The sequence below is a fragment of the Ornithorhynchus anatinus genome, chromosome 18, assembly GCF_004115215.2.
Source record: "Ornithorhynchus anatinus isolate Pmale09 chromosome 18, mOrnAna1.pri.v4, whole genome shotgun sequence".
NCBI lineage: Eukaryota > Metazoa > Chordata > Mammalia > Monotremata > Ornithorhynchidae > Ornithorhynchus > Ornithorhynchus anatinus.
This window is the reverse complement of record NC_041745.1, coordinates 18,554,302-18,568,282: the sequence shown is the minus strand read 5'-3', so window position 1 is coordinate 18,568,282 and position 13,981 is coordinate 18,554,302. Positions and strand designations below refer to the sequence as shown.

Below are 13,981 nucleotides of genomic sequence, written 5' to 3'. Positions count from 1 at the left end.
AGGTACGATGTGGCTGTTTTGGCACCCACCCCTGGACCCTCCCGCCCCAAGGTAGCTCAGTGTGTAGGACAGTCACGGAGAGACCCCTCTGGGGCGTGGGGTTTGGGTGGCCTCCCCCACCCTCATGTCTACCAACTGTTACAATCTCCCAAGAGTGTAGTACAGTGCTCCATAAATAAGATCGATCGAGTGATCCTTGTTCTTAAGTCCGAGGCTTAACCCCTCCGGCCCGGCCCGCCATGGGCCTCCCACCCCAGACCACCGAAGCACCCACGTGCCAGGCCAAAGAGTCAAAGGAACGAGCCCCAGCCACGTTAATTCTGGGATCAGCCATTCTGGGCAGTCAGGAGTCCTTCCTTACCCCAAAACATGCCTTACTCGGTCCATCTGCTCGTTGACAAGTCGAACCCTACCGTGACTGCCAAACCGAGGGTCAGCTCAATAGTGACCTGGGGTTCCCAGTCCCTTTAAAAGGGGATCTTGCCCCAGCCTGGACTCCAGGGTTTCTGCAGTCGGCACCTCGGAGGTGGCGGGCCATTAGTTACACTCGTCGCCCAGCAGTCAACTGGGGGGCTTGAACCCCCACACCGTGGCACTTACTCAGCGTCCAACTGGGAGATCTCTCAGGCCTCGTTCCCAGAGGCAAGGAGGAAGATGCTGGGGTGCTGTGCCTACCTTACGCACTCCAGATGCTATCTGGCCGCCACTAGCCGGGACCGGACCGGTTCGAGCCCCTAGGTAACCTCTAATGGGTAACAAGGGGTCCCCGGTGCCATTCTGGAGCCATTCCAGCCCAACCACTGAACCACCCACAAGAAGTGTGGTGCTCCGGGCTCTCCGCCGGTGGATGGATCTTAAGTTACAGCACCCAGCTTACCGCCACTTTCACACAAAACTGTAATTTCTCAGTCCTCATCAGGGAAAATGATTTCCAAAAAAAAAAGAGATGGCATCATCTCCAATTTCAAAAGCAATATGACCACATTGGGTGGGGGAGGGATTTGAAGCTTTCATACAATATTCCCCAAGGGTGTCATATGAGGCACAGCCTTGGTGAACCCCCAAAAAAACCCACCACTGGAACTACCGTTGAGAGTAAGACCATCTGCCTCCACGAAGAAGCAATTGCGTAGGCTTTTTTAAGCCAGGTGCAGGCAACCGTAAGTTTTAAGGAGTGTCAGAAGTAAAAAATGTAAGCCTTTCGAGGGCAGGGCTCACTTCTACTAACTCTGTTGTACTCTGACAGGCAGTTAGGACAGTCCTCTGCTCATAAGAGGAGCTCAAATACTGAAGTCAGAAGTCTACTATTCTTTTACATGCGCGCACACAAAGGTGACAAACAAGGGGAATCATATGACCGCCCAACAAGCCCCACTGACGGAATAAGAAATATTCTGATCCCTCGAGAAACGACTGTTCCTTATGGAATGTTTTCCGATTTTACTTCCACTTAGGCAAAGAGACAACAATGAAGTCTGATAAACTGATCTCTTGAAATTCATTTTAAAGCGACTGGTACATCGGTCACCAAATGAACGGGTTAAACAGAGTCCTTGAGAATAAGACATTTTTCCCTTCATTCATCCATCCGTCAGGGGAGTCTTTTGACATTCTGCCCCTCGACAATCACTTCAATAAAAAATAAACTCTTCTGCGCTAGGCAGGGAAAAGATATTCCGTAACCACGTTTACAAAATTGTAACAGCCAACTTTACACGTTCCAAACAGACAAGACAATCAGATTCATCTTCGGAAGACCGAGGGGTTCTCCCCTACTGTAATAGTCTTCACAAGCAAAGCCCACTATTTAAATACATCCACCACAGTCACAAGTTGCCTTGCAGAGGAAAAGCTTAAGCGAAGACGCTGGTTGAAATGGGCACATCTGACATCCCTGCATATGTTCTTATTGGTTGCTGCTCTACTCCAGGGGGGACTGAAGACCGACTTCACACTCTTAAAAGGCTCCCCCCTCACCTGTCCCCGCTCCACTCAGACCGCCCTCAATCGCCGTAAATCTCCTCTCGGAAAACGTCGGGGCCCTGCTTCGGATGAGGCTCTGGTGACCGATTCCAGAAATGGATCTGCAGTGGGTCAGGCCGATTTCAGAAGCTCTAGGAGTGCGCCCACAGCCCCAAAATAGCCCTGCGGGGACAGAAAAATGAGATCCACATGAAAGGCACCAAGGCCGAGGCTCGCACTGAAGCACAAGATGAAAGGAACACCAGATCACAAATCTTCCTCCCCTCTGCCCCCAAGCACGGAAGATCATCACGCTGACATGGTGTTGAGAGTCTGCCATCAGTAATGGCAGACGCTCACCCACCCACCCTCAAGTGCGTGCACTCCAGGCAGGACCAAGATTAAAGCCCAGGTCTTAAGATTCCCAGGGCAGTGGCCATTCCACTGGACCAACAACAGGGTACTGAATGGATATAAAACCATTACTCCCTAAACTCTTTGCAGGCAGGGACTGTGTCTACTAACCATATTGGACTCTTGTGTGCGTTTAGTACCATCAGTCAAGTCAGTCGATCAGTCGAATTTGCTGAGGGCTTGCCTTAGACTAATCATCTGGGAGAGTCCAATAAAAGAGTTGTTGGATGTGTTCCCTGCTCAAGGGGAGCTCACAATCTAGAGATCGAAACAGACGTTAAAATCAGTTGCAGGTGCACACCTAAATAAGGAGAGGCGAATATCAAGTGCAGGTATATCGCTCTGCAGACAATAAGCACTCAGCAAATATCATCGACTGATCAATGCTGGAGGTTTCTTCCCATCCCTTGATGGGAAACTCTTGGCTTCCTTGCTTAGAGAGGTTGATGCTGCTAGAGACTCGTAACCTAAACATTTCTGGGAGAAAGCAACAGGAAAAGCACAGGGATTGTGGAAGTTTACTCTAAGTACAGCAAGGATAAACAGGACATTGTGTAAGACGTCTCCAACTCAGCACAGTAACCTGCCTGAAGATTTTGGCTTGGAATGAGACGTGTAAAATGGAGGCTCTCAGAGAGCAAGAGCACGGCTCTTCAACCCACCATAGACCAAAAAAAACCCCAAAACTTCAGATGAACATTCCTCTCATTTCAGAGTTATCCATCAGTGGACATGTGCTGGGCTCTGACCTTTCCCCATAATAGTATTTGTTAAATTGCTTATTATGTGCATCCAAACCCCAGGGATACACCCATCACAGACGAAAAATTCAAAATGAGCTTACTTCATGCTCTGAAAAAAGGGCTTTCAACTGTCCTTTGGACCAATAATCCAGGGCATACGCCAGAAGCCTCATTGAGATAGTGTTGACCCGCAAGAAGTTTCCCACAAACACCACCTGGTTAATGTTCTGGGCGCAAAAGAGAAGTCGGTTAGTTTCCTGCTTAGTTCAATTCCGGCTTAAAAACCACACGCGGCTAGTTTGGTTTGGTTTGGGGGGTTCAGTAACACTCCTGCCTTGGCCATAACCCAAATGGGAGCACCCTAAGTGAGTCGAGCGATTGAGACGGAGCTGCCGCGGGATCCTCAGAGTCCCTTCCACCCTCAACATACGACGAGCTGGAAGACAGCTGGGACGCCCGTGGGAAGTGGGAATGGATGTGGAGCTGGTTGGTGATGACAGGTACTTAGAGCCTATTTCCTGGCTGGAAGGCAGCAGTTCGCCACGGAGACAAAGGGCGAGGCCGAGGGTCTCGCTGACCTCTGCTGCAGGGGACGCACCTAATTGCAGATTGGCTGAGGGCCACCTCCAAAGGGGACCCGCCCCAGCCAAAGCCAAGCCAACTCGATACACGAGACTCGGACATGGCTGGGGCTCGGGCCCAGCAGGAGGACCGCGGTTTGGCCCATGTGCTCCCAGACCTGCCAACCTGTCAGGGCAGCTCCACCCTTCACGAGATTGAGGCCACAGCCCCGGGGCCTCTGAAGATACACCAACGAAGAGAAGAATGGGAGCGGGCCGCTCTCGACTACTCCAGCTGACCGCTCACCGGGGGAAGGGGAAATCACACTGCTTGGTAAGGGGCACTCCACCGCAGACCCGCCCTCTCCGGCCCCCATTGTCTTAGAGGGTCCCAAGGTTGGATGGGTGCCACTCAGTCAGGCCACAGTAGCTTTCTTTCTCCAAAGAGCCCATTCTCATGCCCGCCCTAGGGGTCCCCAGTTAAGGGTGCTGAGCAGGCTGAGAGTTGAGACCAGCTCCTCTTCAGCTAATGGCCACCCTCCCTCCTGATTCCCTAGTGCCTCTGTCAAACTGATGCACGATGCGGGGCCAGATGCGGGGCCAACGCTCCAGGCCCCGCCACAGAGCCTTGGGGGAGGACTCTCTGAGCTACTTCGAAAAAAATGCCTCAGGCCTCCCGGCCATTAAAGTTATGGTGCTGTAGCCCCGTGCAAGAGCCAGGAAGTTTTCAGACCTATTTCTGGCCCAAAGAGGAAGGCGTGTGGCTCCCCAGCCAAGGCAGATCTCCTCTCAAAGAGTCAGAACATTGCAGGAAGTGACCTACACGCAATATGAAAAAAGCACTAAGATGCGATGCAAGCAGAGGGCCAAACTAGACTATGTTTCCTTGCATAATCGCCCTGCTTTTTTGGCAACCCTAAGAAAAGGGAAGGGGCTGTTACCCAAAGACCATATAAAGGTCTAGAACTAGGGGGACCAGGAAATGAGAGGAAAAAAGGAGGGGAGAAGGAAGAGAAAAAGAGGGCATCGGAGCTGGCTCCCCTTCTAATGCACTCTCTCAAATGCTCAATGAATTCACTCTTCCTCACTGTAAAAGAAACTATCTACATGGGCCTGTTTCTGCTGCAATATCCTACTCTGACCCTTCTCTTCCTCCTCCCGCCATCCAAGCTGCTATCCCATTTGTGGTTCCAAATATAAATATATCTATATGTCTCTCTATAGAAAGAGAGAGGTTGAAATATTTCTTTTGCCCTTCAAAAAACTGGGGGAGATGGGGGATACAAGTAAATGCGGCATTTCCATTTTACTTTTCCAAAATGAATTTAGCCAGATAACTTCAGGGTCGCTCTGGAGTGTAGGGAGATGATAATTCTTCAATTTGGTCAGAAATATCAGTCAATGCTCTTTTCCCTGCATGTTGGGAGGCTAAGCCTGAATCACAAATGTTTTGTTGATGACACTGTGGTTGGCAAGCGGGAAGAAGGGGCGTGGAAGAAAGAGGCCCACCGGTCTGGGCCCGGCCCCCAGAGGATCCCAGGCCCAACACGTGCCCAACGTGGGGCCTGGGGCAAATTCAGAGCAAAAGGGCTCCATCCTGAATCAGAAGAGGCTTCAGGGGGTGGCGGGAGGGACCCCTGGCACTCTCCCCTATGAAGTACATTTCCGGCCACTTCTCCTTAGGGGTGCTGAGCTCCCCCAGTTCAATGGGATCACGACCACTCTGAGCCAGGTTTATCGTTTCTCACCCCAGTGATCAGTAAAGGGTGAGGGGGGGAGGCCCAGAACCTCCAAACTGTGAGGGATGCTAAAACCTAGACCCCTCCGCTCCCGGAAGGGGAGATGGGAGAGCTCCTTCCTGACAAGGGCTTTGAAGACCCCCCAAAAGAGAGAGGCCCCAAAGATTCAATGCAGGTGACTATCCAACATCATGTTATTTCTCCCATTAGGTACCTACAAGTCCCACGTTCCAAAAGACTTCCTTTACCTCCCTGGATCTTCAACCTAAAGGTCCCCAGAGGAAGCAAAAACCTTGGTTCTTTCATAGCCCTGTACAATGCTGCTTGACATGAATGCAACAAGGCAGCACTGTAAAGAAGCTGAAAGCACCAAGGACGGCGCAGCTCACCCGCTGCCCAGGAATGGGTCAGGAGCCCCCCCGGCAGACTGCAGGACTCACCCATCGCTGCCCTGGTGCTCGGCCCCCAGCTCCAGGGTCGAGGCAAGGACCCGGCAAAGGAGAGCTCTGGGGCCCGGGCAGAGTGAGACCCAGCCTCGCCCACGCCCCGGGCCGAAGACCTCCTCCTTGCCTTCTCGACCCCCTCGGAAAAGCCGCTTCCCCTCTCCTGGCAAAAGGGCCCCCCACCCTGGGAGCCTGGCCTGCGATACCTCATTAAGTGCACACATCCGGGCTATGGACCCAATGTTGTTGGTGATGGTGATGAGCGTTGCTCTGGCCAGATCCTCCTTGGTCACCGCCTCACGCTTCTCCTTGCTCATCATGTTCCCAAAACTGCAACGGGAGGAAGGGAAGGCCCGCCGCTGAGAGCCAATAACTTCTCGCGGGGCCGGTCTCTACGGAACATGCAGCGCACCCACACGTGACTCGCCCGGACCTTTAGCCAGGCCAGCCTTTGGCTCCATTGAGCCAAACCCACATTTTAATGAGCACAGCTCAGATTAATCTGTATTTTCCTTCAATGGTAATAAGGTGGCTATTCAGCCAAGGACTAGACATTGCCTCCAGAAGGGTCTTTTTCCTTTTTTAAAAAAAAAAAAAATGGGGGCAACTGCCATTCAGGAGGTCTCTCTCGGTCAGATATTACCTCTGAAGTGCTACTTTGGCTTTTTCTCACCAGGAGTCATCCAAAATTAACAGAAAGAGGGGTCCAGAACCACACTTCCAGGGAGGCTCCCCAGTAGAGAAGCAGCGTGGCTCAGTGGAAAGAGCCCGGGCTTAGGAGTCAGAGGTCACAGGTTCTACTCCCGGCTCCGCCACCTGTCAGCTGTGTGACTTTGGGCCAGTCACCTCATCTGTAAAATGGGGATGAAGACTGTGAGCCTCACATGGGACAACCTGATTACCCCGTATCTACCCAAGCGCTTAGAACAGTGCTCGGCACATAGTAAGCACTGAACAAACACCAACATCATTATTATTATTATTATGATTACCAGCCAGGTTGGATGAGTTAGAAAGGTTCCACTGTTCTCCCTCTACCCCCTTCCCCCGCATCCAGCTGCCCATCACGAGAGTGTTTCCCAGCATCTCTTTTCAGGGCACGGCTGGAGAGTGAGGAGGAGAGCTGACCGTCTGTGGGTTCTGGGAATCAGTCCAAAAGGACACATTCTCCCGCAGATACCTGGGTAGCCCCCAAAAGCGCAAACCAGCTCACCCCAAACAGCAGGTAATTCCCTGAGAGCCGGGGACAGTTGCCACCATTCCTCAGCAAAGCCAAGGCCTCAGAGATCCCCAGATTCCAAGGAGAAAGCAGGCTTAAATTACACATTTCAGAATTGAGTCGATGCCAGGAAATGGCACGCTAGTGTTACCTGGTCACTTTCGATTCGGAAAGGATGTGCCCGACGCTAACATTATCTCCCCGCCACCCCCTTACACTCACACACACACACTCTCTCTCTATATATAGACAAAAAGGCACTGAAACTCTTACCTGGAGGCCACGGCCCAACCAGGTAACCCAAACCTCTCGTAGTCCCCTCCATAAATATCACGCACCAGCTTATCCACTTTGGTGCTATCTCCACAGGCTGCCATCTCGAGGGCCTCTTCAAAGGTGGAGCAACCAGTGAGAAGACAACAGAGGCCAAAGAAGGTTCCTCCTCCAAGACTGATAAAACAAATACAACGGGGGAGCGGAGGGGGTGAGGAGAAGAGGGAAGGGTTGAAACATTGGCAATCTGATTCTCCTAAAACACCTCTCTCCCTCCAAGAACCAAGGTGAGGAGAAAAGGCAACCTGCTCTCCCCTATTAATAATTATATTTATTAAGCGATTACTAGAGAGCCATGCACTCTACTAAGCACTGGGGTGGATACAAGCTAATCAGGTTGGGCCCAGTCCCTGTCCCCTGAGGGGCTCACAGTCTCATCACACACTGAAAAAGTCATTCCTTGTGAACGGAGCCATTCGGCCGTGGCTGCCCAGCCTGACTCAACTATCACGGCAACAGGTACCTGTCAAGGGAGCCCCTGGATTCTTCCTCCCAGGTTTACTTTTGAGAATGAATATTGAAAACAGTTCCCAAGGGAGCAAGCTGGCAGGGCCAGGGCTACCAGGGCCAGGAGCTAATAATAATAATGTTGGTATTTGTTAAGCGCTTACTATGTGCAGAGCACTGTTCTAAGCGCTGGGGTAAACACAGGGGAATCAGGTTGTCCCACGTGGGGCTCACAGTCTTCATCCCCATTTTACAGATGAGGGAACTGAGGCACAGAGAAGTTAAGTGACTTGCCCACAGTCACACAGCTGACAAGTGGCAGAGCTGGGATTCGAACTCATGAGCCCTGACTCCAAAGCCCATGCTCTTTCCACTGCGCCACGCTGCTTCTCTAAGGAGCTGATTACCAAGCGGGTGGATTATCCAGGTCCTGGGTGCCTCCTCGCCGTCTGGGTCATTTTCCTAAGAGAAGCTCACTGCAGTATTTGTTGAGGAGTTACTTTAAGTGCACACATCACTGCGTGCGCTGCTTTAAGTGCTGGAGCAGATGCAAGATCATCAGGTGGGATACAGACCCTACCACACAGGGTAAAGGGGGATGAAAACAGGCAGCTCAGCCCCATTTTGCAGTTGATAAAACTGGGGTCCAGGGAAGTGACTTGCTCCGGGTGACACATTAGGCGAATGGCAGAGCTGGAATTCAAACCCAGGTCCTCCACCTCCTAAGCTGGGGATCTTTGCACTAGACCACACTGCTTCTTAACACCTCCCCTGGAGGGTGGACAGAGGCGGAGAGGTGGTCTCCCCCATGACCCAGTTATCACTCCATCTCCACCTGCCATCTCCAGGTTCTCTCCTTCAATTCTCTCCTTGAACCCCTCCAATCTTGACTTTCAACACCTTCACTCCAAAGAAACTGCCCTCTCAAAGGTCACCAACGACCTCCCCCTTGACAAATCCAATGACCTCGACTCCACTGATCCTCCTCGACCTCTCAGATGCCTCCGATACTGCTGACCGCCCTCTTCTCCTGGAAACATCCCACCATGGCTTCGTTGACACCGTTCTCTCTGCATTCTCCTATCTCTCTGGCCACTCCTTCTCAAGCTTTTCTTCTGCCTCCCACCCCCTAACTCTGGGACTACTTCAAGGCTCAATTCTGGATCCCGTTCTTACCCTCCATCTACACCCACTCCCTTGGAGAATTAATTTGCTCCCGTGGCTTCCACTACCACCTTTAGGTGGGTGATTCCCAAATCTACATCTCCGGCCCTCTTCTCTCTCCTACTCTGCAGTCTCGCATTTCCTCCTACCTGCCAGCTCCTCGACACCTCAAACTTACGGAGTTCCATTTTGGACACGTATCTTCCCCTCCAAACCCTGTCCTCCCGCTGACTTTTCTGTCACTGTAGACAGCACTACCATTCTCTCTCAAGCTCGTTAATCTTGGCATTATCCGACTCACCTCTGGCATTCAACCGACATATTCAGTGTGACCAAATCACATTGGTTCCATCTTCACAGCCCTGCTATAAGCCACCCCTTCATTTCCATCTCAATTGCTATCACGTTGATCCAAGCGCTTATCCTATTTATTCAGGTGAATGTCTGTCTCTCCCTCTAGTCTGTAAGCTCTTTATGGGCAGGGAACCTGTCTGCTGATTCTGTTGTATTGAACTCTCCCAAGTGTTTAGTACAGTGCTCTAAATACCACTGTTTGATTATCCTAGCCTGTCTCCATTTCTGCATCGGCTTCCTTGCTGACCTCGGCGCCTCCTGTCTCTCCCCACTCCATTCCGTACTTCACTCTGCTGCCCAGCTCACTTTTCTCCAAAACCATTCGGTCCATATTTCCCCACTCCTCGAGGATCTCCAGCGGTTGCCCATCCACCTCTGCATCCAACAGAATCTCCTCACCTGACGGCCTCCCACCTGACCTCCCTGATCTCCTACTACAACCTAGCCCGCACATTTCACTCCTCTAATGCCAACCTACTCACTCTAACTCGATCTCATTATCTCACCGACGGCTGCTCACCTATACCCTGACTCTGGCCTGGAAGGTCCTTTCTTCCAACTCCCTTCTGTGTCACCCTTGCTCTCCTTCGTCTCCTCTTTTGAAAGAGGTAATTCTTGTCCCTGACCCGGCCAGAGCATGGGCCTGGGAGTCAGGAGGACCTGAATTCTAATCCCAGCTCCTCCACTTGTCTGCTCTGTGACCTTGGGCAAAAACACCTAACGCCTCCGTGTCTTAGTTCCCTCGTCGGGAAAATGGGGATTGAGACCGTGAGCCCCACGAGACAGGGACTATGTCCAACCTGATTTGCTTGTATCCACCCCAGCGCTTAGTACAATGCTTAGCACATAGTAAGTGTTCAACAATTATGATGTTGATGATGATGATGAAGCAAACAGCAGAGCTCCCCCACTGGGGCAGGGGTTCCAGGTGAGGGCACGGCAGGGGGAAGGTTGAGACCACGCCTGAGGAGCCAGATCTCCTCCAACGATGAGGAGATGAGCCAAAGCCCTTCCCCCAAACTCTGGCTTCTTTTTCTTCCCCTCTTGGAATGCCCATTCCCACATCAAGGGCCACTCACTCTCGCAGCCTGGCTGTCACCTCCCCACACTGGGGACCGAGCAGCCTGGTCTGCCCGCAGATGCCTCCTCCCTTTTCTGGAAGTGGGGCTACCCTCGACATGCAGTTGCTCCCCGGGTTCTCCAGCAGCCACCCTGCTGATGGCCCCATTGCACCACCCACGTCAAGCCCCCGGCTCACTTCATCTCCATTTCCCTTCACTTCCATCACATCTGCTTCCCCCTCATGTGGCTTCACCCAGCCTGTCTGCAGATCCCCCTCCCCGCTCTTTGGCCTTCAGGCAGTGGCTGTGCATTTATATTGACCCCCTTCCTTTGTCGATGTACCTTACCTGGTCCCCGTAACCCGCCTGTAGTTATCTTTGGAATATACCGCCAAGATGCTCACTCCTGAACCGATGTTCACCAAGAGGAGAGGGTATGGGTTCTCCAAGTTGAACGGTATCTTCTGACATTTTTCTGAGTCAGCTGGGTTTTCGAAGTAGTAGCACTGTGACCCTCCATTGAAGCCAACAGAGTCGATGTACAAAATTCCTTTAATTAGACAGTCTAATTCATCTAGTTTGCAAAGTTGAAGGTCACCTATCTGAAAAAGGGGAAAAAAAATTAATCAAAGCACAAGGGAAACTTTGCAAAGTTAGAACAAACCCCAACCAAACCAAACACGCAAGCTGCAAGCTCCAGTGGGCGCAAGTGTCACCCACACTCTCAGATCACAGTCAAGATCCACATAGCTTTCTGAAAGATCAAAGGAGCACTCTCCTGAAGCTCTTTAAGCGCCAACACTTTTTAAGTTAACATGCAAACAAAACAAACGCTGGTTATAGTCCGGGGGTTAGGGGGCCGGAGGGGGAGCCTAAGGTCTCTTTCCATCTTTCTCCCCCAGTGTAGGGAAGCAGCGTGGCTCAGTGGAAACAGCATGGGCTTTGGAGTCAGAGGTCATGAGTATGAATCCCAGCTCTGCCACCTGTCAGCTGTGTGACTGTGGGCAAGTAACTTAACTTCTCTGTGCCTCAGTTACCTCATCTGTAAAATGGGGATTAAGACTGTGAGCCCCACGTGGGACAACCTGATTCCCCTGTGTCTACCCCAGCGCTTAGAACAGTGCTCTGCACATAGTATGCGCTTAACAAATACCAACATTTATTTATTTTAGCTCAGCTGTGGTAGACAGATATAATAATCCTCATAACTGGGGCGTTGGTGAAGCATTTAGTGTGTGCCAAGCACTGCACTCAACCAGATATAAAATCAGCAGGTCAGACACGGTCTCTGAGGCACAGTCTAAGTAGCGGTGTGAATCGCAGCAAATCAAGAAAAGGGATAAGGGGAGTTATTTCTGACTCTGGGGATGGGACCCGGCAAGCACCCCGACTCACCAACCACTACACGAGAAGGCAGAACAAAAGAGACCTCTCTTCCTCCCTCGATCTTGGGCTCTGGCCAGAAGCGGGCTTTTTTTTAAAAAAAAGGCAGTCCCCAGATTGGGCCTGTGGAAGGAGTCAAAAGGGAAACCCGGGACTCATTCTGACCCTGACCCTGGTCAGGAGAGTCTAGGGAGAGCTCAAGGATCTCACTTCACCCCCAGGGTCTACTGAAACCAGGAGGGAACCTTCAATTATTTTTGGAAGGGAGAAGCTCTTCATCCCTGCTGCCTAGAATGAAATCCCTGAATCATTTAGAGCAGGTCATCCAGACTTTACTGGGTCTGTTCAATCATTAGCCAGATTTGTTGCCATACGCAAATGGACCTCAATCAATTGCTAATACAAACAGGAAAATCACACCTATAGTGAGACAAGCCAGTTGCTATGCTTATTCTAGCTTCCACCTTCTAAAAGAAGGCACATTTGGACCAGGCAGCTTTGGTAACCTTAAGGAACTCACACAACCATAGGTTGCAGAGAAAGAATCTCACCTAATCCACCCCTGTCTCTGGGGAGATCTATCACCTAAATTCTTTAACAATGTCTCAGAGCTCTCTAGGGGCGGGGCTTCAAGCCTTCCTTGGCCCTATTGGAGCCAGCAACTGAAACACAAAAGTCTAACAGCTCTTATGCTGCATCTTTAATAGTCTGTTTGGCTTGGTTTCCAAGATTTGGTTGGCCGCCCTCCTAAAATTCTGCGTGATCTCTCTCTGAAGTACCTGCCACTCCTTCAGCTTCTCTACCCCAGGTTCAACTGCCCCCAATTCTTTTCACCTTCCCACCTCAGATCGACTGACTCCCCTTCTGATGGGGCAGTGGCTTTTTTTTTTTTTTTGGATCCATTCCCATTTCTCCACGATTCTCCCTATAGCGTCGATCCTTTGGTTGTTGAGAGGAGGAGCTTCTCCATGGCCCCACGTGAATTTCTTTTTTACTAGATTGCGGCACTGGGCACCACTGGCTTTTTGGATGTAAATACCCCATTCCTGACCAACTTGTCTTAAGGGGCATCATTTCTCCTGGATCTCTATCTAACCCTAATTGGGCTTGGTGAACCTTGGGAGGCATATCGGGCAATCCGATTTTTGTCCCTAGGAATATACCTGATCCTACTGAACCAAACGCTGGATCTGATGGCCATTTTCTCTCATTTGCTAAGGGCCTGAGAACTCTAAATCTTGACTCCCAAGGTATTTAGCAACTGAGCAACCTGACAACCGACCGAGATGGAGATGACCCCTCTGGGAATCTATTCGATGCACTCCCCCTGGTTCCGTGTAAAGCCAGTGAAAGCCATTCTCATGAGCAGCACCTTCCCAGCAAAGAAAATAGTTTCCCTCTGTCCAAACCCAAGTCCTAGGGATGGGCCAAAACCCAGCTAGCCTCGGAGGTAGAAGGTTGGGGAAACACAGAGAGCAGTTCCCATTTGAAGTTAAGCCCACTGGTCTGGTGCTGTCCACACCCATTTCTACACTTTAAAGTTGTGTTCTTCAGATTCAAATCGAGAGGCCCCGGACAGATAATTCCCAGTGGTTTCAAAGGATACAGGTCATAAGACTCTGAGTTGAGCACATGCAGCTTTTTAAAATGACCTCCCTTCCAAAATTTGCATTACTCTCTGGTCTGATGGACGACACTCACTTCTGTCCGTGACCCACAGTCAGAATCCTCTCATAAGACGTGAGGAACAGTAAGGTCTGATTTAATTATCCCCAGTCTCATCCAAATCGGGTCTGAACTGAACAAAAACCTGCACTCCAAGTTTACCCATCTGCCAGTCTGTGTGTCTGGCAGACACTTCCCAGATATGGCTGAAGGGAGCGTGGGGCACAAGGAACTGGGAAAGGATGGGGGATGACGGATAAAAAGGCCTGTGATGGTGGCCATTTTAGTTTTTGACTGCCTTTCCCAAAAATATTGGGGGAGAAAGATGCCTAGTCAGGACTTTGACTCCCACAAGCTTTAACAGACTCTTTCTAGCCCCCACTGCACACCCACTCCCTCACAAAAAATAATTCCAATGCTCCAAACTGAAAGTTGCAAATCAAAAATTTTCAGGGTCGCCCCAAGACTAGGACATATACTCACCCTACACAATG

At 50.9% G+C, this 13,981-nt stretch overlaps 1 protein-coding gene and 2 non-coding genes across 3 annotated transcripts in view; all 3 read right to left on the bottom strand.

The window, feature by feature from the left end:
- Positions 1 to 1,411: 1,411 nt before the first annotated feature.
- Positions 1,412 to 13,981, bottom strand: part of PANK2 (pantothenate kinase 2) — a 32,999-nt gene continuing 20,429 nt past the window's right edge. Inside the window, exons 3-7 of the mRNA XM_039914616.1 lie at positions 10,788 to 11,041; positions 7,354 to 7,530; positions 6,068 to 6,191; positions 3,221 to 3,346; positions 1,412 to 2,145 (exon numbers count right to left, since the gene is read on the bottom strand). Coding sequence (XP_039770550.1) covers positions 2,095 to 2,145; positions 3,221 to 3,346; positions 6,068 to 6,191; positions 7,354 to 7,530; positions 10,788 to 11,041 — 732 coding nt within the window. The 3' untranslated portion in view covers positions 1,412 to 2,094. The remainder of the gene's footprint in view (positions 2,146 to 3,220; positions 3,347 to 6,067; positions 6,192 to 7,353; positions 7,531 to 10,787; positions 11,042 to 13,981) is intronic.
- On the bottom strand, positions 3,737 to 3,844 carry MIR1351 (microRNA mir-1351). Its single transcript, NR_034708.1, has one exon. It is a non-coding gene; the product is annotated as a microRNA mir-1351 (primary transcript).
- Positions 5,701 to 5,805, bottom strand: MIR103-2 (microRNA mir-103-2). The gene has a single exon (NR_034707.1). It is a non-coding gene; the product is annotated as a microRNA mir-103-2 (primary transcript).